Source organism: Convolutriloba macropyga, chromosome 2 (genome assembly GCF_964194025.1).
Source record: "Convolutriloba macropyga chromosome 2, txConMacr16.3, whole genome shotgun sequence".
In the NCBI taxonomy this organism is placed as follows: Eukaryota; Metazoa; Xenacoelomorpha; order Acoela; family Convolutidae; genus Convolutriloba; species Convolutriloba macropyga.
Window position 1 is genome coordinate 50,392,192 of NC_134469.1, and position 25,977 is coordinate 50,418,168.

General features: G+C 33.4%; 1 protein-coding gene across 2 annotated transcripts in view; it reads right to left on the reverse strand.

Moving 5' to 3' along the window:
- Nucleotides 1–2,871: 2,871 nt before the first annotated feature.
- Nucleotides 2,872–25,977, reverse strand: part of LOC142335331 (lactosylceramide 4-alpha-galactosyltransferase-like) — a 51,342-nt gene continuing 28,236 nt past the window's right edge. The window contains exons 3-5 of one of the 2 annotated variants that reach the window (XM_075383781.1): nt 24,301–24,321; nt 23,922–24,151; nt 2,872–3,239 (exon numbers count right to left, since the gene is read on the reverse strand). In XM_075383781.1, coding sequence (XP_075239896.1) covers nt 2,989–3,239; nt 23,922–24,151; nt 24,301–24,321 — 502 coding nt within the window. In that variant the 3' untranslated portion in view covers nt 2,872–2,988. The remainder of the gene's footprint in view (nt 3,240–23,921; nt 24,152–24,300; nt 24,322–25,977) is intronic. The other variant, XM_075383782.1, reaches the window with a different exon arrangement.

Sequence of the window (25,977 nt, forward strand, 5' to 3'; positions counted from 1 at the left end):
TTTTGTTTTTTAATGTTAAAAACTGGCAATATTTTTATTCACGGCTCCGTTAATGACAGCTACGATTCACGTGAATTTAAGGCCGAATATAGATACAGTTTGTTTTCAGAGAACCAAAAGTTTTTATGGCTTTGAGGGAGAGTTTTAAAAAAATTTAACTGAATTCTTGTCTCTTGCCTTCAATTGTTATTCTTTTGGCAGTCTGATTTTTAAGTTTAACCATTCAAAAATCTAAATTTTTTCCTCAAGAGGTGCAAGCGAACCTTTTCTATTCTTTCGGTTGTTACCTAATGTCTCTTATGTTAATGAATGTATTTGTTTTAAGGACATTTCTGTGATATTTTGTACTTGTGTCAATCTTTTATAATATTTTAGTCAACATTTTGCTTTTTCTCACTAAGTACAGGCCAACCCTTCCTACTTATAAAATAAACACTAATTTTGTGGCGATTTTTTTAACAGAAGGTTTTCTTGCTTTTGGTACTACGAGTTTTTCCTTACAAGATTGTGTGATTTTTGTGTATAATTGCCCCTTTTTTCTGTTGTTTTTGTTTCTTTTGTAAATTGTCACCTTATTTAACAACCTAACTGAAAAAAGTTTTTCAACATTTGAAACTGTAGAAAATTTTTGTTTTCATAACATATCATTTGAAGGGCTGCGACACCGTTCTCTTGCAGAATTTGGTAGAATTTTTCAATTTTTGCCCTTTATTTGTTGTTAATATTTGTTGTCAAATGCCAAATATTGTGTAATTAAAGGTGTTAGTCACCAACTAAAGGTAAACAAATCAACTTAAAAAACTGATATTGGTAAATAACTAATGGCGGTTTTGACTTTCGAATTGAATTTCTAAAAAAAAGAGTAAAATTATTCTTCGACTTATGCCTTTTTGTTTTGGTTTGCGTTTTGTTTCGTATTTTACAATGTTGTATCATTATAAAGGAACCATCGTAAAGGAACTTCATTATTTAGAGCTCTTTTTTATTTTTTTGTTGAATCAAACAATAATTTATCTGTTGTTTAAACTTTTTAACTGATGTCTTCAGGGCTTAGACAATTCGTTTCAGAGGAATTTTGTGAAGTTTAGATACTTTTTAGTTTTTGTGGTTTTTTGTTGTGATTTTGTGATAGTCGTCTCAAAAAGAAGTTATGATGATCAAAGGAGACGCAAATGAAGACGTTTTATTCTCCCGGTTAATATCTTTAAATTAATGGCTTCAAAAGTGTGGTTTCGTAAAATTGTTTGCGAAATTTATTTTTTCAGTTTGTATTTAATGTTATTTGGTAGTCTTATGATTTAGTCTCAATAATAAAAGTTGCCATTAGTTTTCGCAGTAGTTGCAAGACAAACTGTCTACATTTTTAGTCAAAAGCAAAGCTTTTGTTGGCTATGAATTTTGAAAATTTTTGTTTTTAATAAAAAGAGAGCTAGATTTTTGAGATCTGCCAATTTTATTTCTGTTAAATTGTAGCAAAGCATCTGTATATGCAATTCATATCATTTATCATTTGAAATTCAATTTTCTTGTCTTAATAACGGCTTTATTTTCCTCAAATGGTCTTTCTTCTTGGAACAACCAGTTTTCATACAACCAATAATCGTAATTTTGGCAAATTTGCCCCCTTTTTTGTAGTTTTTTTCAGTATCACAAAAATGGGCGTCATTTGACTTACAAATGTTGTCACCTAAAAAAATGCAAACGAAGATTTCTATTGTTTTTAGTGATTAGCTTATTTTTTAATTGATTGGGGGGACATCGTTTTCGTGCATAATTTTTCGTGCAAATTTTTCGTTTTTGCCTGTATTTGTCGTTCATTTTGTAGTCGTATGACATATCCTGGATAATGAAAGATCCCATTCGCTCTCTATTGAGGTATGAAAGACTCTCTCAATGATTTCATTTGATTCGTAATGTTTCTAATCAGTTTCATTTTAATTTTTTTAAAAAAAAGCAGTGTTTTATTAAACATTTGCCGCTTTTACTCATTTCTAATCAACTTGTTGCCACGTTGCATTGAGGAAAAGTCCCATATTTTATTTCAAAATTAACGCTTAATCGTCTTAAAATAAATTTTATCCGATGCCATTTTGGTTTGGTTATTAATGGTTTTCAAAAAATGGACAAGGAGTTTTGGTCGTAACTAATATTTGTAACTATTTGATTTTTTTATTGTCGTTTTTTCTGGTAGTCATATTATGGTAGCCACAGGTCTCATAGGCCCTTTAAAGTAGATTGTTTTATTCTTTTAGTAGTTTGTTGAACGATATGTTGATATGTTAATTCTTTTATCTCTTCCTCATTTGGTAGACAATTAAGTGAAAAATGTAGATGAGCGGGGTCGGAACATAATGTGCGAATGCACATTACCGAGCCTCCTTGTATAGTACAAAAATTAATCGGATTGTAATGGGGCACTGCGTATATTTTTTGAACTAGTTTTACCATTGTTTTTTATGTTAGGTACAGACCAGAATGATTTCCAATCAAACGTCAATTATTGGCCAGTCAAGTTCACGTGCAAAAGCCAATGAACATACATAATGATTTACAGTAAAGAACTGATTTGAAATTGCCGCAGGTGAACAAAAATTAACTCTCGCTTATCGATTTTTTTCACACTTTCTTTGCTCGTTCTCATCTCCTTTCTGTGCGCCTCAGTTTTATTCAGCAATTGACCTAAATATTGTTTTTTGCGCGTTACAATAGCATTGCAAATACTCGTTTTCGAGTCATAATAAAGTTGGAATTCAGCATATTTGATTTTTGACCGAGAACGAAGGAATGCTATGACAGAACACCAACAATGGCAGGTCTTTTCAACGGTTAGAACATGCGCAGACTGGGTCAAAGGTCAGACAATTACAGATCGGGCGAGATACAAGAGAAAAACATAAATATGTGATAACAATTTACAATCATGTTTCGTTTTGCTTGGAATAGATAAGAATGATTAAATAAATTCATTGTTAAATCACGCTTTATGATCTAGAAATTGTTCAAGTCACTAAACGATATGGGACAATTTTTGGGTCCGAGGTATGCATACAGTTCTCGCTTCGGGTTCCCAGTCACAACCAGTTTTTTGGTCCATGAGTTGATAATGTGGATTCCATACGAGCATCTGAGCAGTTCCTCCCAGTATGAGTCATCTCTGTCTCTGCCTGACCAAAAGTAGAGGGATGTCTTGTCATAAGCAGCCTCGAATGCATATGAGGGCAGAATGGACAAGTCTTTGCCTGAAAGTTAAACAGTTCAAGGAAATCCGCACTGTCAAAACTTCATGTTCTTTACTATAAATTTTTAACATAAAATCAAGACGGATTATTTTCTTACAAAAATTCAAATTAGAATAGATGAATCAAGTATTTCATTCTCTGTGTAGGCAATGTCTGCAAAGGGTGACATTTGCTTTCCAATTAATTTTCAGTAGCGTTATTTTGACTTCATACTTTGCTTTCTTGTTCAGTTGCAAGCTACGTATCAACATTCTATAGCAGTTTTGCGCATAAACAAGTCCATTAAAAATAAGAATTGCATTTACGAAATTATTCACTTAATACTAAAGGTATCCCTGAGAAGAAAAAATCGGTATAAACGTAACCATTTTATGAAGTAAATAATGCTGCATTAGACGGCCGATGTAACTCGTCAATAATGATCCTACGGGATAAGGCAAACTACAAAATATAACAACAAACAAAAACAACAACAACGAGACACATTAATTACAGCCAAAACAGTGTCCACTTTAAAAACACTTAGTAACCGAGACCAAAACAGCATCAGAAAAAAAACAAAATTCAAGAAATCCACTTGTACTTCCCTAGAGTTCAGAGGGGAGCTATCCTTAATGAGACTCAGTAACAAGTGAACAGAGAAAGGAACAAAAGGGGACAAAGTTCAACATAAGAATTGAAATTTTGAAACCAAATAAAGTCACGACAACTATAAACATTCAATTAAAAAATGCCAGTTGGATTCATAAGTAACTCCATAGGAAGCTAATTGGCCCTGCCATTAGTGAGACTACGTCATAAGACTACAAGTTAACAATTTTCACAAACAATATACAAACAATACACACAATGTAAAAATCCCTGAATTAATAACCCAACAATAACCTTATTATTTAAAATCACTTCAGTCTCACTGTAACATCAAATAAAGAACAACTAATACTCACCAGTATAAAACACACAGAACAGATTGATTCAAGTGTGTTTCACAGTTAAGTGGATGTAACCTTTCATTAAAAGATTTAATTACAATTTGGCCCAAAGAAGGTTAAAAAGGGGCGATGTTCACATATACACTGAAACTGAAAATTTTGAAAATAAATAACTTGAAAGTCATTAAAAGCATTGCAGAGGTTCAGTTTTACCACTTTACTAACATAGGAAGCAACTGAGACTTGTCAGTTTTGAGAAAAGTGTGCCATTTAAACGCAAAATATCAACAAACACAGGAAAAATTTCCAAAAAATCAATTTCATTTTGCTAGGAAACACCGTCGAAGTAATTGGAACCATAAGCCCTTTGCATCCACTCAAAGCAAGGGAGACCCATGTTTAATGTGAGAATGCCGTGAGTTAGCCGAAATTTTGAAGAAAACTCATAATATCAGGTTCAAAAACCATCAGTTAAGACATAAGATTAACTATACATTTTTATCTTTGCTTCATTAGAAAAAAGATTGAAACCTGATTTCGGTGAGACTAGGCCTGTAGCTGACCAAAATAATGCCAAAAGGGTGGCACACTTACAAAAATCACATTTTTTTTAAAGAAGCTTATTAAAAATCATTAAATATTAACTAAAATTATCAGATAGATTCACCTCTACTGCTTTTAGAAGTTTATTGGCTTTTTGGCAAGCAAGACTAAGTTGTAATGCCAAAAACGAATGCATAGGGAATTCAGGAACCCATTAAAAGTTTAAGCAAAAGCTCACGTTTCGACAAAAAATTTGCTTAAACTTTTAATGAGTTTAAGCAAATTTTTTGTCGAAACGTGAGCTTTTTTCTAAAAAATTACTTTTGTTGACTGAGCCATAATTGAACGTTAATGAGAAGGATAAGAGTGGAAGTTTAGAATATGATATAAATTAGCACTGTTGTGCAACTTACAATGAAAACAAAAACGCAAATTGGTTTTGCTTCAAAAAAAGCAAAACACCATCCCCAATACTTTTGACTGTAGATATCCATGAGGAATCTAAAACTAGCCCTAATATCGTTTTCAATGACTAAGACGGATTTTAATTCCAGAACACTTTTTTAGTTAGCGGATACAAAAAAACCGCTTATTTGATCTGAAGTTTGTGTCAGGAGTTTTAAGGTGCGTACTTTTTGCAAAAGTGAACAAAGTTGGCTGAGGAAAACAGGTTTGGCCCGGTTTTTAAATAAAAAAGGCTAATTTTCTGTAATGAAACAGAAATTCAGATCACATAGTTCAGCAATCTTCCTCTCACTTTTTAGGCAAACGAATTGAGGCAAATTTGACAAAACTTTCAGGAAAGTTTAATCAGTATTATTAGCTCTCTTTTGTATGGGGGAATTTTCAAAAAATCCTATATTTTTGAGCAACTATAGTCCTAGAACCTTCAAATTTTTTCAGAAGATCACTCTCTTGTTCTCTCTCTCTCTCTCTCTCTCTCTCTCTCTTTATCCTTCCTCATTTTTCGATTTTCTTGTGATGACTTTGATTTTACCGTTTTTTGGTTGAGTTAAATCTAATTTTTTAAAAATCATTAAATGAAGATGTTCAGCTCATATTGACTCAATGAGAAGGCTTTTGTTAAAAATTTATATTGTTTTCAAAGGCGAGCACTAGAAAAAATATACTAAAAATAACTTAAAAAAATATGACTGCTAATTCAGCACTATTGTATAGGATAATAGAGACAAAAACAGAATCGAACTGTGAAAAGTAAATTGTAGCTCATCTTTTTCACATGGCAATAAAGGGAATAGCAACAAAGCAGAAAAAATCGGCGATCGTGATCAGGGTAAAACTGTGGAAATTCCTTCTGGGAAGAGCATGACTATCTAAAAAAGTAACTTAGAAATAAAGGTACATATCTGAATCTTTTTAAATTAAAAAAAACATCTTTGATAAAAACAACCTCAGTGACATATTCTTTTCACTTGAGGTTAATGTTTTTCATCAAGGCTGTTGCTGAGTTTGTTGCAAAAACGTCATGATTCTTCAAAAAGTCAGAAAGCGCCCATCCACCTTCACTATGCGATGGACTTTTCCATTATGCGATGTGTTTTACCACTTGATAGATCATCTTTTAAACTATAAGCAGTTATATCTAACTCACATTTTTAAAATCATATACAATTTAACTGTTTCAATCATATATGACAAATGTGTGGTTACATTATTAAGTTTCATAATACCATATTGATATCTACTTCCAATAGCATGGAGGTTGGGTTTTAAATATATAGTAATCTTCCAACTCATCAAAGAAGGATGAGCGATTCCCTGTTTTAATTTATAACGTATGAGTATTATCTCTAAATATATTACTTAAATGACATGCTTTGTGACTTGTTGTTACCATTTGTATACCATAGTGTCTAACAGCAGTATAACATAGTCCTATTTCTTCATTTTTTAAATTATCAGCTACACAATCAAGTACTATCACACAATTTCTAAAGTCCTTTATTTTTCCCTGAGCGAAATCTTTGAAATCACATATTGTATAACTCTCATATTTTAGGATTTTTACATAATAATACCACGCCCATTTTCTCACTGATAATGTAGTTACATTTGATAGTACCTCCGAAGGAGCTTAGCTCGTCTGCGGAGCAGGTTCCCTGATCAACAAAAAAATTCACTGAGTGGATTCCGAGGGTGCTTCACTGATCCACGGTGCAGGTTCCTTGAACGCTGATAGTTAAAGTGAAGGTGTTAGAGCTAGTGTTAGAAACTGTGATGGTGTCAGTGTAGGTGTTAGTGTCAGTGTTAGTGTTAATGCCAGTATATATGGTGATGTTATTGTTAGTGTTTCTGATAGTGTCAATTATATATAATTCTAGGTATTTTTTAATAAATAATGTTTTACCTGTATTAGTAGCACTATAAACCATTGAGTGCATCGGTGATTTTTCAAGTATTGAATCAACAACGGCATTTTCCTCATATCCCTTGAATACTTCATCTAACTTAGCAAATACATCTAGAGCGCAATTATAAAAGAAAATAAACGCAACCCCTCTTATAACTAATACTGTAAAAATCAAATTCAGTATTTACACCCTCCTAATCTTCTAGATCTTAACATATAACTTATGCCTTTTTCGTCAATGATAATGTTATGATATATGCTAGTATATCTGGAGGAGCTTGCTCCCTGATCAACAAAGTTACCACAGGTTCCCTGAATATTAATAGTGTTAGCGATAGCGTTAGTGCTAGTGTTAAGATTAATGATGGTGTTTGTTTAAGTGTTAGAGATAATGTTAGTGTTAGTTTCAGTGTCAGCGTCAATCTTAGCGTTAGTGATAGTGTCAGTGTCAGTGTTATTGCTAGTGATAGTGTTAGTGTTAAAGCTAGTATCCATGGTGATGTAATTATCAGTGTCATTGATAGTTTCAATGAGATATAATTCTCGAAACTCTTCAATAAAATATGTTTTACCTGTTTTATCAGCACCAAAAACACAGAGTGTGTCGGTGGTTTTTCATATTTTAAATCAACAACGATTTTTTCTCATATCCCCTGAATACTTCATCTACTTTAGCAAAAAAGTCTTGGGCGCGAGTACAAAAGAAAATAAAAGCAACCCCTAATTTAACTATTAGTGTCAAAATCAAATGCATTTTTTAAAGGGATAAAAATATCTTGTGTTGATACTTGAAGAGTTTCTTAATACTTTGATGCTAGGAATGAAGCTATGAGTAATATTGATATTGAAAGAATTGGCAACGAAATAAGTAAAATTCCAATGGAGATGGTAATGAGAGATCAATTACCAGAAAGTATCAGGGAACCTGCTGGGCTTAACAAGAGCAGAGCTCATTCGCAGAGAAAAAAATATAGTTGTTATATTATGGTTAATCTACATCCTACTGATGGCACTCATTGGTTTATTGCTATGTGAAGAAATGGTGGTAATTTTTTATACTTGGATAGTAATGGCGTAAAAACACCACTAGGGTCTGATGAAAAAATACTATTAGATAGCGAGCCTCAATTTTGTGCTTTTGTTTATTAATGATTTATCTTGTTGATAATGGGCTTAGAATGAGAAGCGCTTTAAATAGTTTGGTAATCATATAATTTTTTTGACTTATATAAACAGTGTTCCTGTTTGTTTTATATTGATAGTGAAAGTGAAATAAATGGTGATAGTAATAATAAAAATAATATTAATTCTAATAATAATAATAATAATAATAATAATAATAATAATAATAATAATAATAATAAAAATAATAATAATAATAATAATAATAATAATAATAATAATAATAATAATAATAACAATAATAATAATATTGTTAATAATAAAAATAATAGTAATAATAATAATAATAATAATAATAATAATAATAATAATAATAATAATAATAATAATAATGATAATAATAATAATAATAATATTTGTAATAATGAGAAAAATAATAATAATAATCATAATAACAATAATAATAATAATGTTAATAATAAAAATAATAGTAATAAGAATAATAATAATAATAATAATAATAATAATAATAATGATAATAACAATGATAGTAATAATAATAATGACAATAACAATAATAATAATAATAATAACAATAATAATAATAATAATAATAATAATAATAATAATAATAATAATAATAATAATAATAATAATAATAATAATAATAATAATAATAATAATATTAATAATATTAATAATAATAATAATAATAATAATAATAATAATAATACTAATAATAATAATAATAATAATAATAATACTAATAATAATAATAATAATAATAATAATAATAATAATAATAATAATAATAATAATAATACTAATAATAATAATAATAATAATAATAATAATAATAATAATAATAATAATATTAATAATAGTAATAATAATAATAATAATAATAATAATAATAAAAATAATAATAATAAAAAAGAAAATAATAACAATAAATTTAATAATAAAAATAATAACCAAAGTTATAGTAATAATTATATTAGTAGTAGTAGTAATAATGGTGGTAATGTTTTTGGTAAAAATTATGGTAACCATAGTGGTGATATAGATGTTGTCCCATTGCCTTAGATATGTGATATCAGGACCTACTGAATGCGAAAAAACATATCAAATAAAGAACTGTCACGCCCCTATTTCGTCCCTCATAGTTAAGTGATGATTTTCCTTTAAATATCCATAAATACGTGCTATAATTTAGTTCGTATTCAGTTAGTTTCAAGGCCATATATAGCCAGTATTTCCATCTAGGCCTGTAAACCCTAATTTGTTTATGTTTATGAAAAACAACCGCAGATTGACAGTTTTACTAGCAAACACTTCAAGTCCCTAAGAGCCTCAATATTTACTTTTTTGAGTTTCTTGATGATAAATTCACATAATCAGTAAATAACTCTATGAGAGATTATGTACTTGGTGAAGTAATTATTCTGATAAAGTAGGTGCTAATACGGAATTGTATATGTACTGAACAAACACCAAGAGACGTACAAAAGCCGGAAATCGTCCTACTTGAAAATCAGTAAATATTTGCGAAGGACCAATACAACTCGAGGCACAACCCTGCGGAACGACGATCAGCAGAACACCGGAGAACCAGCCTGACAATCAGTTGCCTATCATCTTATAAAAACCTGATAAAACTTGAGAAACTTCTTACTAATGTTACTGATTAATTCTCGCCTAATTAATTAAAGATTGAACTGGAAATTCTCTCGAAAAACTTCCAAGTTTGATAGACTTTGTTAAAGCAGAAACTTAGGCTAACAGGACTCAAAATACAAGGCAAACTAGTGGATATATCACGCATCCGAACAGCTCAATAAAAGGCTATTACTAGCTAATTTTATTCAAAATATATCTGCTAAAAATCGTACTGTGAAACATCAAAATAGGTCCTTGTAAAATGGCAATTATTCAAGTCAATTACTCCTCATATAAACCACAATATAACCACGAGGAACACTAATAGAAATCAGTGCGTAACATGGTGACAGGAGTTATTAACTGTTTTCCAGTTTAACGAACCGATATTTCGATAAATTCCTCGATAATTTTGATATTTTGTTGTTTTCTTTCTTTTCTTCTTCTTCATTACCTTAAGAGCCTCCAATCATCCAGAATCACATCCAGCACTTCCTTCTCAACCAAAATGATAACGCACAAAGCAGTAACAAAGGAAAGAATGGGTGGAAACTGTGTTTGTGTCTACGTGGTCTAAGTGTAACAACAATTCAAAAGTGTTTGAGTGGACACTAACTGGAACAAACTCAACCACAGCCGCCACAACGGACAAAAACAACACAGGGTATTTACAAACGAGGATATTGTGAGTAAATAATTTTGTAAAATTAATTTTGGTGCTTTATTTATGTCAATTTATAAAGAACAAATTCTCCCCGCTATTAATAATTGTCGCGCTTCCCCCAATTTTGTTGAACATATCGAAGGCAATAACATCAACTACACCCATAACAGCAATAAAACACAAGCTCAGATAGTAAGCGCTTTTTCCTCTTCAGCTTATAAATCCATCGTTATTTATGTGCTAGATAAAGATGATAAACGTGTTGCAATTTATTGGACAGCAAAAAGTCTAAATCAAAAAGCTCGCAAATTTGGCCTTATTCGTAACAAACTTCAATCTGACAAAGATATTAACCTTGACAACATCATTACTGATTATCAGATAACATCAGAATAAGCTAAATTACTGAAACCATCACTTAAACATTAATTAAAAGAGGGCAAAACAAAAGTTTAAACAAAAATAAAAAACAATTATATTTTATTTCCCCACCCAGCTCCGGAGGTCAATGAATCAAACAGTGACTTCGGTCATTATGCTGTTGCCTATCTGAGTGCAGCTTCCACAAGGCCTGTGCGGTCGTGGTCCCCACGAATTTTCTTAGACTAAGGGGCACTCTTTAGAGGTGAGACTTCGGCGGCCCATACGGCTTCAACGATATAAGTCTGACGATTCGACCGGAGGTTTAGGAATAGGTTTATAAGCAGCCCATCTTTATTATTTTCTGAACGAATGGTTTCAGTAGTTTCTTTTCTGATATCCTTGTGCTATTCATTTAACTGTTTTCTTCTCTTAAACCCCCTTAATCTCTCCATTAAGTTAAGTTAAGCGTGCTATTTAATACTTTAGAACGAAAGTAAGACTGATAGAACGAAAGGTATATAAACTAAACGGGTAAAAAGCAAAATGGCACACGCGCAGATCAACATCACGCCTTATTCTGGATCAGAAACGGACAATTTTAACGAGTTTGAACAACTAATAACAGGTGCAATCGGAGTTGCAGCAATCGCAAACGCGCAACAAGCGAACTTTCTGCAATTACATTTAAAAGGAGACGCTTTACGATACTTCTTAACCCTACCAGAGGGTACCAGACTAGTCTTCGAAGACAGTATAACAGCTCTAAGAAATAGATTCACGCAGGATGACTTGAGAGAGATCAGAATTATAAAGTTAGAGAATCAAAAGTTTAATCCAAAAACAGACACTGTTAAAAATTTCTTAGTAAAGTAAAGAACTGAAGCCAATAAAGCATATCCAGTAACTGAAAGAGTAGTAGCGCCAGCAGGAGTAGGCGACCCAGAAGCTCGTAGATTCGAAAGAGAGACAGCAGCAAGAGATTCTGCCCTTCAGATGTCAGAAAATCGAAAAAATGAGCAAATAAAGCGCTTCTTTATTAAGTCTATGCCAAACTGGCTGAAACCTAAGCTCTTAGAAAGGCCAGAAACAGATACAATAGATCAGTTATGCACCTTAGCTAGCCAACAAATTGCAATTAGGGAGATGTGCAACAGAGAAGAGTACTTCGACGACGGTTTTAATGAAATAACGGAAACAAATACTGATAAAAATGTTAAAAGCAATAACTACTATTTCAAATAATCAAAAAGAACTTGAGCAGAAACTTGAACAGAGAACAGCACCTAAAAATGAGCCATCAGAACAAGGCCCAGTAAACATTTTCACACCACATTACCCACAACAAATCTACAAACAAAGTTATAGACAAAATTTCCGCCCCCAATATCAAAATTATCGACCAAATTACACTCAATATCAGCCTAATTATCGTCCAGTTCAGCAAAACTATCGGCCCCAGCAACAGTATGCCCCTCCTGCTAATAATTACCGAGAGTTTAGACCGCAATTTAATGCCCCTAGACCGTTTTATTATAACGAAATAACTCGTGAAAACGTTATAACTCGTGAAAAAATTGTTGAAACTGCCCAAAGTTTTGCGCTGCAGGGTTTTTTGAGCCGATAAAGCGATTCACCAATTTTGAGCTCAATCGCAGCATTTTAAAAATTGAGTGGCGCTGGGCCCCTCAATTTTGGAGACTTTTTGAAAATTTACGAACATGTTCATAAAATCCGAAATATTGATCGAAAATCCGATATTATTAGCTTAAAACATCCGCATGCTTAAGTTCTACACGCTCATACTAAAAATATTGAAAATTGGCAATTAAAATGTTGCAATAATAACAAAAAACTGAAGCCTACCAAACTCTTCTCAAATTAGTCAAAATAGAGCCAGATTTAGACCAGAAAAATAGTATCAAATAGCCGATTTGTGCGCTCATATCCAATATTCAGTCTCCCTAGTAGTTGTCAAAGCCCAATAAACCCATACAATCGCACAAAAATTCATAAATGTTGAAAAAAGTGAAAAAATCGAAAATTACACATATCTGATGAATGTCCAAAATTCTAAAGTGAAAAACTCCACATAATAAAGTCAAACTACGCACCAAGCTGCACCAATAGCTGCTACCAACATAGTATTCACTAGTGTGACCCACAATTACTGTCAAAAATCAATTATCTCCAATCTACTTCAACTTATGCACAAAACATTATGCTTCACAAGTAAAAATCTAGTAAATTTCACAGAAAAACCGGCACAAAACACAAGTTAATCAACTTCAAAGCTACCAAAATGCTACCCCTGATAGCCACAGATATCAGTACTAACAGTTAGCACCTGATTTAGGCCACTAGAGAATCACCAGACTGATACATGTCTCGAAGAAGCTCAATTAGTGGAAAAATCATGCCTGAAAATTAGCATTTTGGACGTAAAAATCAATGTTCTGACCCGATAAATAGCTTCAAACCATATAATTCAAAAATCTACATTAGTACCAAGTACAGACAGTACCGTTTTAACCATTCAATACCGATAAAGTATGAACAGTGATGACTTATTTAGACCGAAATTTGATGATTCAAAAATAGCCAGGTTCAGATCACGAAAAAAGTCATAACTTTGCGAAAAAAGCTCAAATTGCGCCAAATTTTTGCGCTGCAGCGTTTTTTGAGCCCCTGAAGCGGCCTACAAATATTGAGCCCGATTGGAGCAATTTAAAAATTGAGTGACGCTGGAGCCCTCAATTTTTCGCATTTTTCGGTTTTACATACATTAGTGAAAAAGTTGACCAAAAAGTGCCCAAAAACCTGAATTTATAGCATAGTTGTTCTCCACCGATGTCTATCGAGTGGGCTAAGCCAAAAAATTTGCCCCAAATTCTATAAAAATTGAAAAATTTACATATAAGCAACACCAGCCCTGATGCGGAAAAATGGCCAAAATTACGAAAAAATTACATGTGAAAATTAGTACCAAATACTCTTCTAAACCAGTTCAAATTACACACAAGTGCTGCTAACAACCAGAATAAGCATCTAGAACCATTAGAACCAGTCCATGATCAATAATTTACAAGTAAAAAAAAGTTAATGCTCAAAAATCAAAAAAGTCGTTATGTCATCAGAATTTCACTTTCATAAATATGTCATTATAAAGTCACACACCGAAATTAAAATGTTATCACATGCTCACACACACCACAGCCCCTAGTTCCAACAGTAAAAAACAAATATCAAAGCCACAATGGCCAAAAAATAAGTAAAAACTCACCTATAGATGAAACTAAACTACATGATGAATACAATTGCACCGACACTAGTCATTTCTCATCGGCACTATCCTCAGCTACAGTACCACCACCACTAGTACTCTGACCGGACTGACCCCTTGTCCTAGTAGAACGAGTCACGTACCGCTCAGCATCGTCCAACCTGTTTAAATGTCATTATAATGAACACAAAGCCTCAAAATTACATAAAAAACACGATAAATTATCACAAAAACAGTTAGATACTCACTTTGGAAAGTCTACGATTGGCTCACAATGGTACCGATACTCATTGTCGATGAATTTCCCGATGCACTGGATCAGTACAGCAGGAGCGGTGGCTTTAGCATTGATCGAATTCCTGTAACACACCCAGCCGCCCCCCATTTCCTCAGTATACTGCCAATAGATGTTGACGTTGCATCCGAGGAAATAAGCCATACCGACAAACTAAATAGCAAAACCTCAGATAATTTCTACCTACAAATGCACGTACCAGGATTACCAAGTATAACCGGAAACTTTACCCAGAACTCGGCTAACGACCCATTATCTTCACTCTGAGCAATCTCATACTCCGACACAAAGTACCCTAACTGGTCCTTTACAAGTTCAGAGAACCCACGCGAACACATCATGGCCACAATAGCCAAGCGTAGAGCGCAAACATTATGCTTGGGAACATTCTTGTCTGTAACACAACGAACAAATGTGAATTACAGTAATAAACTTACTGAAAATTGCGACAAATTACAACAAATACCTGACTTCCGACCAGTTAAAGTGTAGTACAGAGCACTGAGAGCACACAGACCACCAACTTCGGCCCTCACACCAGCCGCACCAAGCAACTTTGGAGTTTTAAATGACACTATGTCCACATACTCAGCATAAATGTCATTGTAAAACTCGTTCCCCAATTCGGCACACACGTTCGCACGCAGATTTGCACGGAAAAAAGTGCAATGCACCTCTTTGCCGTGCATCTTCTTCACGAAAAATGGCACACATTCACGATTAGCTCTAAAAAAAGCATACACCACTTCATAATTAATATTACATGTTACAAACTAAAGAAAACCAAATAAAAATATAAATAAATATTATAAACATATACAATTACCTCTCAACAGCGGCCTGCAATCCTCCCATCGAACGTGCAAAGAAGAATCCAGCAGCTTTCAGGCGATCGACTTGTGACCTCACACGAGTAATGTGCTTTGCAGAAGCACTGAACCCGACATGAAGCGAAGCCAACTCCTGAGACACCATCTGCTGAGTTGGAATTTCCTTCTCCTGAACTTGCATTTCGCTCCCACCTTCACTTCCACCTTATACATTAACACCTCCCGATTCACCACCAACTCTGAAGTCCCCACATTCTTTGTTCCCAGTACCATATGCTCCGCTTTGTCCCGATAAGCTCGTCGCTCCTCAGATGTCCGAACAAATGATGGATACATCCATTCAGATTGAGACAACGACTTGCTTCGCAAGAAAGTCAGAAAATCCTCATACTGGGCAACATCCATGACTAGCAATAACTATCTGAAAATTCGAAAATTGAGTTAAACTAGTTATTAAGCAAGCAGAAAACTAAAGTGTTAAGTCAAAAATGAACAATCACAGGAATGAAAACACACAAACAGAACAAATTATGCAATAAATGCCAAGGACGTTTAAATATCATGCTATAATGACCGCTAATAGTTATTAACACATGCCGCAAAACACACAACAACACTCTGAACACCCAATTACACCCTTCACTAGCATTCACTTATTTACTACGCCTCTCTAATTCTTCCTTTTGTCCCCTACTTATATCCTCAATCCCCACCACAAAACAAGTCTTGCTATATTAATTACTACCATATAACTAGCACCATGTACGAAGTATATTAGTAGCACCAGTCAATATTACATCTAAAACTACAATATTAAAGTCAGTCCCAATAGTCCTTACACAGTTATATTAGTATTAATATTACACAATATTACAACTATTAATATAGTGAAATAAAATAAAAATAAATAATAAGTCACACTGAATCTTCTTCGACAGCCTCCTCTGATCTTCCCACTTCCCTCCTCCTCCTCCTTCGATTTGCCCACACTCCCAACAATCCAGATACTAATGATAATAATAAAAAGAATACTAATATAATAATAATCCACCACTCAGTCCCACCACCACTCCCACCGTCAATAACTACATTATCTACCGCTGTCATATTACATTTCGGATGGATCAGTCTCCACCAGTGAACAGCGTTCCTTCCGACAAACCTGGTCCCATTTGTGCAACATCCAATAATTAGAGAAGAAACAGTGATATTAAAGCACATGGTGCAATATTGTGGGCAAAATAATCTGAAAAACTCGAAAAAACATGTAAAGACTGCATAATTCGACCCCCCAACCACTATCCCCATCATCAAACATCCATCATTCAACCAAATAACCACACTTCAACATGTTTAAACACCATATTTAGTAGTAAAATCAGTAAACATACACATCAACACACATGATCACAAAATAAAGTACACCTGAAATGAACAAACATCACATAAACAAGTGCCATATTGAGAAAACCAGAACTAGAAGACTGAGTACAGTAAATAAATGAACAAATAAACACCGGAAGACCAAAGAGAACCAGTTGAAACACTCAGAAGAGCCATATCAGCAGAAGATTGTCCTGAAACATAGTTGTTATTATTGAAACACGAAAATGTTACTTACATTTCTATTGAACCTCGTACTGAATCTCGTTTTCGGTCCCACTTTTGAGAATCCGATTAACACAGAAGCAGCTCTGGATGAAGGAATCATCTTCCATAAGGAAGGAAAGATCCTAATTACCGAAAAGTTCATTAACGTGGAATTTTTAGTACCGTTTCCTCGTTATAATTTCACGATCAGACAACAAGTAGAGACTCTACTTAATGAACTCTCCAAAAAGTGGATCACGCAATCAGAGTTTTGCAACCTGACATACAGCACTACATATCGAAATCAAGCAGACGCCTTCAATGTTGATTGGCTTTACACAAAGATACTCAATGAAACGATAGAAGCCGAAATTGAAGTCCTTAAATTACGCAACGAGACTGAAAAACTCCTTACCAGAGTCGAAGAAGACCCTCACAATCGAAAAAAACGAGCCGCCCCGCTTGCAATCGCAGCCGCAGTCGCTGGAATTGGACTTTTCGGTCCAGGAATAGCAATGAGCAGTGGAGGATGCGGTGGAATCACAGGAATTTTCGGATCTTGTCAGCGAACGTCTCAAAACGCAGAAAATATCGATCGATTAGCTAACAGTTTCAATAGCCTCAACGACTATGTCATGGAAGTTGGAGCACAAACCGATGAGAAATTTTTCCTAGTTGCTGACGAACTTGCAAAGGTTTACAAAGTTCAAAACGAAATGCAAGAAAACCAGAACAGAAACTGGAAACTAGTAGAGGAACAGTTTGCAATTATAGATCATAATCTGAATGCACTAGCCTCCTGTATGGAAATTCAATTATCACAACAACAATTGAACTTTAACTTTGAAACAGCAGCATCATTACTTCTTACTCTTTACGCAAATATCAAAAGTTATAGAGCAGCCTTATATTCCTTTCGAATTAATATTATAAATGCCATTCCTACGTTACTTGACAAACGTCTTCCAATCTCTTTAGTACCTCGTAAATCTTTGATAAAGATCCTTGATGCAGTCCATGATAGCCAAAAGAACGCCCCAGATCGTCTAACTTTGGCAATACCCATGACTGACATACTTTCGTACTACGATGCGAAATTAGTACAAGAGATTTCGACAGTTGAAGACGGAATTTTAGTGACACTAGCCATTCCCCTAGCCTCTAGCCAGACAGTGTTCGAAGTTTATCGTGCAATAGTAATCCCTATGCCTCAGAAGGACTCCGTAGACGCCTTAAGATATGTAATAGTGGGAGAATACTTAGCAATCTCAGAAGGACAGATGGAAACTACAGTACTGACGAAAGCTCAGTATGACAACTGTCTTGGATCGCCACGATACCGAATCTGTCATGAGACAATGGAAACCCACCTTGGATTCTCCTCGTGTCTAGCAACCCTCAAGTTTCAGCACACAATCTCAGCATTGAAAGTATGTGATACAGAGAAGGTTGTGTTACCAAACCCAGAACGAGCACAGAACCTTGGATACGGAATTTGGCTCCTAACATCAGCTGCAAGTGATTATACCCTTAGTGAGATTGGTACGGATGAAAATGGCCGACACATCAATGTTCCTCATAAAGGTTGTAACATCTGTTTAATCACATTAAAATGTGGACATACAATGTTCAGTGACCACATTAAAATCTGAGCTGATTTGCAAAGCTGTCAGTACCTTCCAGCAACGAGAATTAATGTAAAATTACCAGATCCACTTGCACACTTAATTGACTCAGTACCTAACATAAACGACCTTCCAAAATAAGATTCCAGTACTGAAGCAAACCTCGATTTATTGAAGAAAGTTAAAACCGAATTTATTTACTCGAATAGAAAGTTATCAACAGAGCCACTAGATGCCATAGCAAAGCCAATTAATACTGAAATGAAGTCATTTAAGCCAGCACTAATTGACAAACTTGAATTTTACGTAACGATCAAACTTTCTCTTTCTTTAACCATCATTGTTTTTATCGGACACCTAGCTCTACATATTCTCTTCATGTTCTTATACCATAAAGTAGCTTTTTGTACGACAAATGGTACCAAATTTCATGAAGCTTAACGGAACCAATTTACCGCTAAACCCAGTAGTTTCCGTACCCAAACATCTGAAAGCAGATGTAGTTACTGCTCTCGCCAAACATCTCAAGCAACCGCCAACAGTCATCTCTCCAGAAGAACTTGGAACTCTCAAACGACAAAGAGGAAACTCAATGCCAGCAACCTCAACATTATCAATGAACACTCTTGACAGATTCAATACAGACGACGAACTGGACAACCAAGCTCAACCCCGAGAGGAAAGTATGCTTTGAGTTCTTGAAAGTCTTATATAAGTTTGACAAGTATTATTCTTTTCACAGAATAAGTATCTCTTCATTCACTAAGCTTAACTAATCAGTGCTCTATCCATGATAGCAACTAGTGCTTTAAACCATTCATTCAACCAGTATCCTACTTCACCTCCCTCTCAAAGTTTAGAGCCATTGTTCAAAGAAATAACCATGATTATTTTCCAGTGCTAATTCCCGTTATTCTCTTAACCTTAACTTTAAATTATGTTCCCACTCTTTACTCTGAAATTAGCGCACTTTCACATCTTAAATGTTCCTCCAAAGCTCTTAATCTTGTCTTAACTTTCCTCACTTTAATCTTTATCTCAATTTGTCTCAACTTAAACTTTGTTTCTCCTAGCTTCATTAATTGTCTTTAACTTATATGCTTTCGTTCCTAACACTTTTCTAAGAAAACATAAATTGGGTGGCTCCAACAAAAATATGTTTATATCATTATACTCGTGCAGATTATAAGTTTTATAGAAAAAATTGTGAAAACCCAGTTACTTCTCAAAATTTTCATGGAAAATTTTCATAAAGTCGGGTAGTGTCACGCCCCTATTTCGTCCCTCATAGTTACGTGATGATTTTCCTTTAAATATCCATAAATAAGTGCTATAATTTAGTTCATATTAAGTTAGTTTCAAGGCCATATATAGCCAGTATTTCCATCTAAGCCTGTAACCCCTAATTTGTTTATGTTTATGAAAAACAACCGCAGATTGACAGTTTTACTAGCAAACACTTAAAGTCCCTAAAAGCCTCAATATTTACTTTTTTGAGTTTCTTGATGATAAATTCACATAATCAGTAAATAACTTTATGAGAGATTATGTACTTGGTGAAGTAATTATTCTGATAAAGTAGGTGCTAATACGGAAATGTATATGTACTGAACAAACACCAAGAGACGTACAAAAGCAGGAAATCGTCCTACTTGAAAATCAGTAAATATTTGCGAAGGAGCAATACAACTCGAGCCACAACCCTGCGGAACAACGATCAGCAGAACACCGGAGAAGCAGCCTGACAATCAGTTGCCTATCATCTTATAAAAACCTGATAAAACTTGAGAAACTTCTTACTAATGTTACTGATTAATTTTCGCCTAAATAATTAAAGATTGAACTGGAAATTCTCTCGAAAAACTTCCAAGTTTGATAGACTTTGTTAAAGCAGAAACTTAGGCTAACAGGACTCAAAAAACAAGGCAAACTAGTGGATATATCACGCATCCGAACCGCTCAATAAAAGGCTATTACTAGCTAGTTTTATTCAAAATATATCTGCTAAAAATCGTACTGTGAAACATCAAAATAAGTCCTTGTAAAATGGCAATTATTCAAGTTAATCACTCCTCATATAAACCACAATAACACCACGAGGAACACTATTAAAAATCAGTGCGTAACAAGAACCTTTACATAGATAAATTATATTTTGATATACTTTGTAATATATATCATTGGCCCTACTGGTGATGAAAATAAAAATATTATTAGTTTAAAGGACGATGCAGATTTTGAGTTAATTAGAGACATAAAAAGTTTATCATGACCTGATGAGCTACCTAGAGATAAGAACCGAATGATATTTGATGTAGGAGCTAAAGAACAAGTTATAAATGATTTTTTCTGTAGGGGTAGGTATTACAATTGCACTATGATTTATCTTAATCAAAATATATATTCATCAGACAAAGCGCTAGAGAAAAGTGCAATCTATTTATTTTAATTGAGAAAAGAATAAACGTTGTTAATCTCATACATAGAGACTTTCTGAATTATCGTGAGATTGGATATGAAGTTTTTGTTGATTTATGTAATGTAAATTGTTGTAAACCAATACTTATGTCGTTATAGATATATCTAAATGTATATTGTCTAAAGGGTAATTTAAGAGTTAATAGAAAAGAAAAAATTATCTTGTGTGAGTAGTTAACTAGCTATTTCACAATGTCAATCATTTTACTACCGTCACTACCAACACTAATAATCCTTCTAGTTAAGAGCAATATATGAGATCTTCAGCAAAATTGAAACGGAGTTGTATTGGTTGTGCACTTCTGCTCTCTTTGATATCTAGTAACAAAAAACAAGTGTTCTAGAAATGCTTTTAATAGTTCTATGAATTATTTGTGGTTCTAATTTTCTAGTTAACTTATCGTAAATTATTTTAAGTGCTATAATCTCTCTAAAAGCTTCATTATATTTATAACTGACTTGAATAATGGTCATTCTATCCTCAGGATAAAACTCACACTGATTAGATTGAATATACCTGCATCTTGAATTTCTTCAATAGCATTATTATTTTCAAAGGTTGATATTGTATAATGTGGATTCAATATACCACTTTTCATACCTCGATAAAACAGGAAGTCAGTAGCGATTAATTCATAGAAATTAAAATAAATATAATTTTTTGTTTTCATCCTTTTCGCACTGTTATTCTATTATCATTGCTGGGGTCAATTGAAAGCACGCACCATGTTGTAACTCTTATTTCTATAACACCATCATTAGCTACTGCACGAGGACTAGCATTGATTCTATAGAATGCTCTATCATTATGATTTCTTTTTAAAAATAGTTCAAATCCTAAACCACATATAATCTCTTCTACATTCACAAACCCAAATAAATCGGCAACCATAATCGTCATATACATATGATCACGTTCAGCAGCTTCTTAGACCCCTTTTATTTGACTGTCTCTCTTTTGTTGATCTCGTACAAAACCATCTTCATATTAATCATCAGTAGATGTTAGGAGCCTATTCATTAATAGATTAGGGAGACATTGTTCCATATACTCAATAGTTCTAACCTACCACCACTTGTTTTAAGTTTAATTGATTCAATTAGTGCTAGTACACCTTAGTTAACTAGCCTGATATAAGCATCATTCCCAAATCTATTTCTAGTATCATCTAATACATCAAAATCCATCTCACGATATGAATCATGTATATTTAAAGTGTTCTCTTCTCTATTGAGAAGGATGATTTTTTTTTATTAGCCGTGTTCATCTCTGCTATTTTACTAGGTTGATTTTTTTTATCTGACACTTGCGTATATTTTTATTATAACCTAAACTTGTTTCTAATTTAAAGTCCGTTTTTGTGGCACCGAAAATAAATTATAAATTTTTATATTGGTTAATTTTCTGGTTAATATATTAGTTAAAAACATTGTTTAATGTACTAGTTAATACATTGGTTTTCATATTGCTTAATATATTGATTATTGTTTAATTTATTAAAATTTAGCGATATATTGATTATTTATGAGCTACAAAAAATACATGACGCTTTTTACTAAGAATAAAGATGAAAAAAAGATAAAAGTGAAAGATTTCATTTTCATGAACCTTTACTAAATACAACAAAATTAGGTTTAATTAGATTATCTGATTATAATTCGGCGTTTAAAGTGACTGAATAGAATAAATTTTATATATATATATATATATATATATATATATATATATATATATATGCTGTTAGGGGGTGAAGGTGACGACCCACAAAGTGGTGACACTCTCAATACTTGAATAAGTAATGGTAACAGTTAAAAAACAGTAACAGTAACAGCAACAGTAACTATGCATCAGCAATGATCAGTTTTGAGACACCTGCATCATATGAAGTATCTGAAATAGCAGAGATAATATAAAGAGAAACATTTGGTTATGTTATAGTAGAAACAGATAAGAGCGCAATGAAATGTAAGATGCAAGTAGTACGATGTGTTCTCAGTTTTGGTCTAAAAAATGCAATAGCATTACTGGGATTTAACAAGCAAGTGTATATATACAGTAGGCAAAATTTGAGATAATGGGATTTGATACAATTGATATTCAATATAAAATTATAAATGGTATTAAAGATAATGTTAAATATAGTGATATATTATGTACCTTTAGTCTAACTGAACCATTTGGTTATGTGATAATAAATATATCAATAAATGCTTTCTATCAAAATATGTCTCTCTCTCTCTCTCTCTCTCTCTCTCTCTCTCTCTCTCTCTCTCTCTCTCTCTCTCTCTTGTTGTTGTTTGTTTTATGTTGGAGTAGTTATTAAAAAGTGCTATTCACTATGACTGAGTGTTTCGTAATAGTTGCTATAAGCCTTGTTTGAGAAAAATAAACAAACTCCCCAGAATTGCACCGAATAGGTGGATTTTTCAAGTTTATCTATGTATTATAAATATGGCCTAATGATGAAAGTTATTTGGAAATATTTAATTAGGGGCTGAATAGCACTTTTTATTAACTACTTCCCTGTAGATACTGATTTTGCATGGCATTAACTTTTTACTATTTACTACTTGACACGGCTTGCCAAGTCTTTATTGGTCTTTCGTGTTTATCTTGCGATATCTTGTTTGACGATGCTCATTCAAAGATCGTACAAATTTGTACATATCGTGGCATTATCTTACCATGACCTTATTAAGTTGTATCGAAAGCCGGATATCTAATAACATCAAATTTTGATAAAATAGTATTTAGAAAGTCTGATCGGCTAAAGCGAAAAATTTTTGCTTACGAAAATTAAACCTTCCGTTCTTGGAATCATGATCAAAGAAACGAGGTAAAAAAGCTTTGTCTTGAACGTGCTTTATACTCTGCATAAATATTAACAGACATATAAATGTCCACACTTGTAGAATTCAGTGGAGCTAACTGTTCACATTGTGCAAATGAGTGACGTTGAGGAACTGTTTGGCAACTGAGTAGACTCGAGGGGGTCCGAATGCCATCCTGGCTCCCTTGAACATCTCGTATGTGTTGTTGAGATGCTGCATCAGCTGCCAAACAAACCTGCTCTTTGCGTCAAAGTGGAAGTGGCCGTTATTGAGCCACTTGTTCACAAGTTGAGAACCCTCCGGCAAAGCACAGTTGTCCGGCTTCTTGCTAAAATTGGAAATCAATTTTAGACGTTGAACAGAACCAAATTTGCGGATAAAATGATTCTATATGACCAGATATGAAATTTAAGCTCGTATGAACAGTATTTTCTGTGTGGTAGCATCTTTTCTGATTACAATTAGTTTAAACTGTACCTGGTAGTAAAGTTAATCGAACTGCAACGAGAAATTAGATTGGAAGGAGAACAAATTGAAACTTCTAAATATAATCAATAATGCAAAAGCTGTCTGTGGGCATTTATCATTGTAGCATAAGCGCATCCATTATTTTTCAAGAAAACTGTGAACGCTTTAAAATCTGCAAAAAATTCTTATTCTGGCCGTCTTTATTTCTTCAATATCACCTTTTATTAGCAAACATACGAAAACATCAAAACTGATTTACACGAAAGCCATTAGCTAAAAATAGGTTGCAGTTCTCCATGTTTGTTTCAAGAGATAGAGCACAAAACTGAACAATAAACGTAAAATTTTTTATGCTAACTAGGTAATCGATTATCACAGCATTCTATTAAAATCAAAATTGGTCAAACCCACAAAGAAACAACAGGAAGTTATCGTCTTCTATCTTAATTACGATTATCTTTGTAAACTGTCCGCAACCAGCGATCTCTTCCCCTGGCTTTTCTAAATTGCTTTCTTTCTCTCCAAAGTTATCTGATGAGATTTCAAATACACTGTAGACGTCATGTTTAACAATTTGATTTCCGATTTGCGATGCCAAACCTCTACTTTCGCCGCAACCCAACTTTTTATACCACACTTTTGCCAGTTTCTATAAATAAATTTCCTGCTGAGTTCTGAGCCTAATGGTTGATTTATTAGAGAGATAGGATCTTTTCCAGGTTCTACTTCTTTTCAGGCCGATTTATTTAACTCCACTATAATTTAACCCCGTATACAATAACCCCTCAATCATTTAAGACCGCAATTTATTCACCCCGAAGACGGTTTAACACCAAAATTTTTATCTATTTCGGCATCCAAAAGAACAATTAGCAATGCTAAAGTTCAAAGGACTTAAAAACACAAAACTACTAACCTTCAAGGGTGCGCCATTGAATAGCTTGCGTTTGTTTGAAATCAAAGAATAATGACGAGACTGCTTTTTAGAAATACTAACGGGTCCGCAAAGGCTATCTGAAGGCATTTTATATTGAAACATTTTTCGTGATATCTGATGTACATGCAATCGTTTCAAGGATTTTTTTTTGCAAAACGGCGTTGGACACACCAAAAAAAATGAAGAAAGCCAAATATGTCAAAGAAAAGTTTTTTGCGAATTATGAGTAAGAAAAAAGCATTAAAAAATCAAAACAGATAGAACGAGGTATAAAGAAGGCGAGAAAGAGAGAGATCGTTAGCAGCAGAAAAATATAAAGAGTCGGAGAGCAAATATATTTAAAAATACGAACAAAAACCCAAAACTCAGAACATAAGAACGTTGGAAGCAGAGAAGGAAAACAGCAAAAACGGGTCTGATGAAAAGCCAACGGGAGCTAAAGGCAATGAAAGGGGAGTTAACGAGAAAAGGCGAAGAAAAACTCGAAAATGATGCAAGAGAAAAAACCGAAAGAAAACAATGCAACAAAAACCATAAGACTATCCGCAACCCACTGTAAAAAAACGATAGGAAACAATAGATTGAATAAAAACCAGACAAATAAAAAGAAAAAAAAAGTTAATAAACAACCGGGAAAAGAATCAGAAAGAGATAGAGAGAGAGGGGGGGGGAGACAGAAAAGAGAAAAAAGTAAAGTGAGCAAGAGAAAGAACGCAAAAAAAAACAAAAACAATAAAATGAGGGAAAAT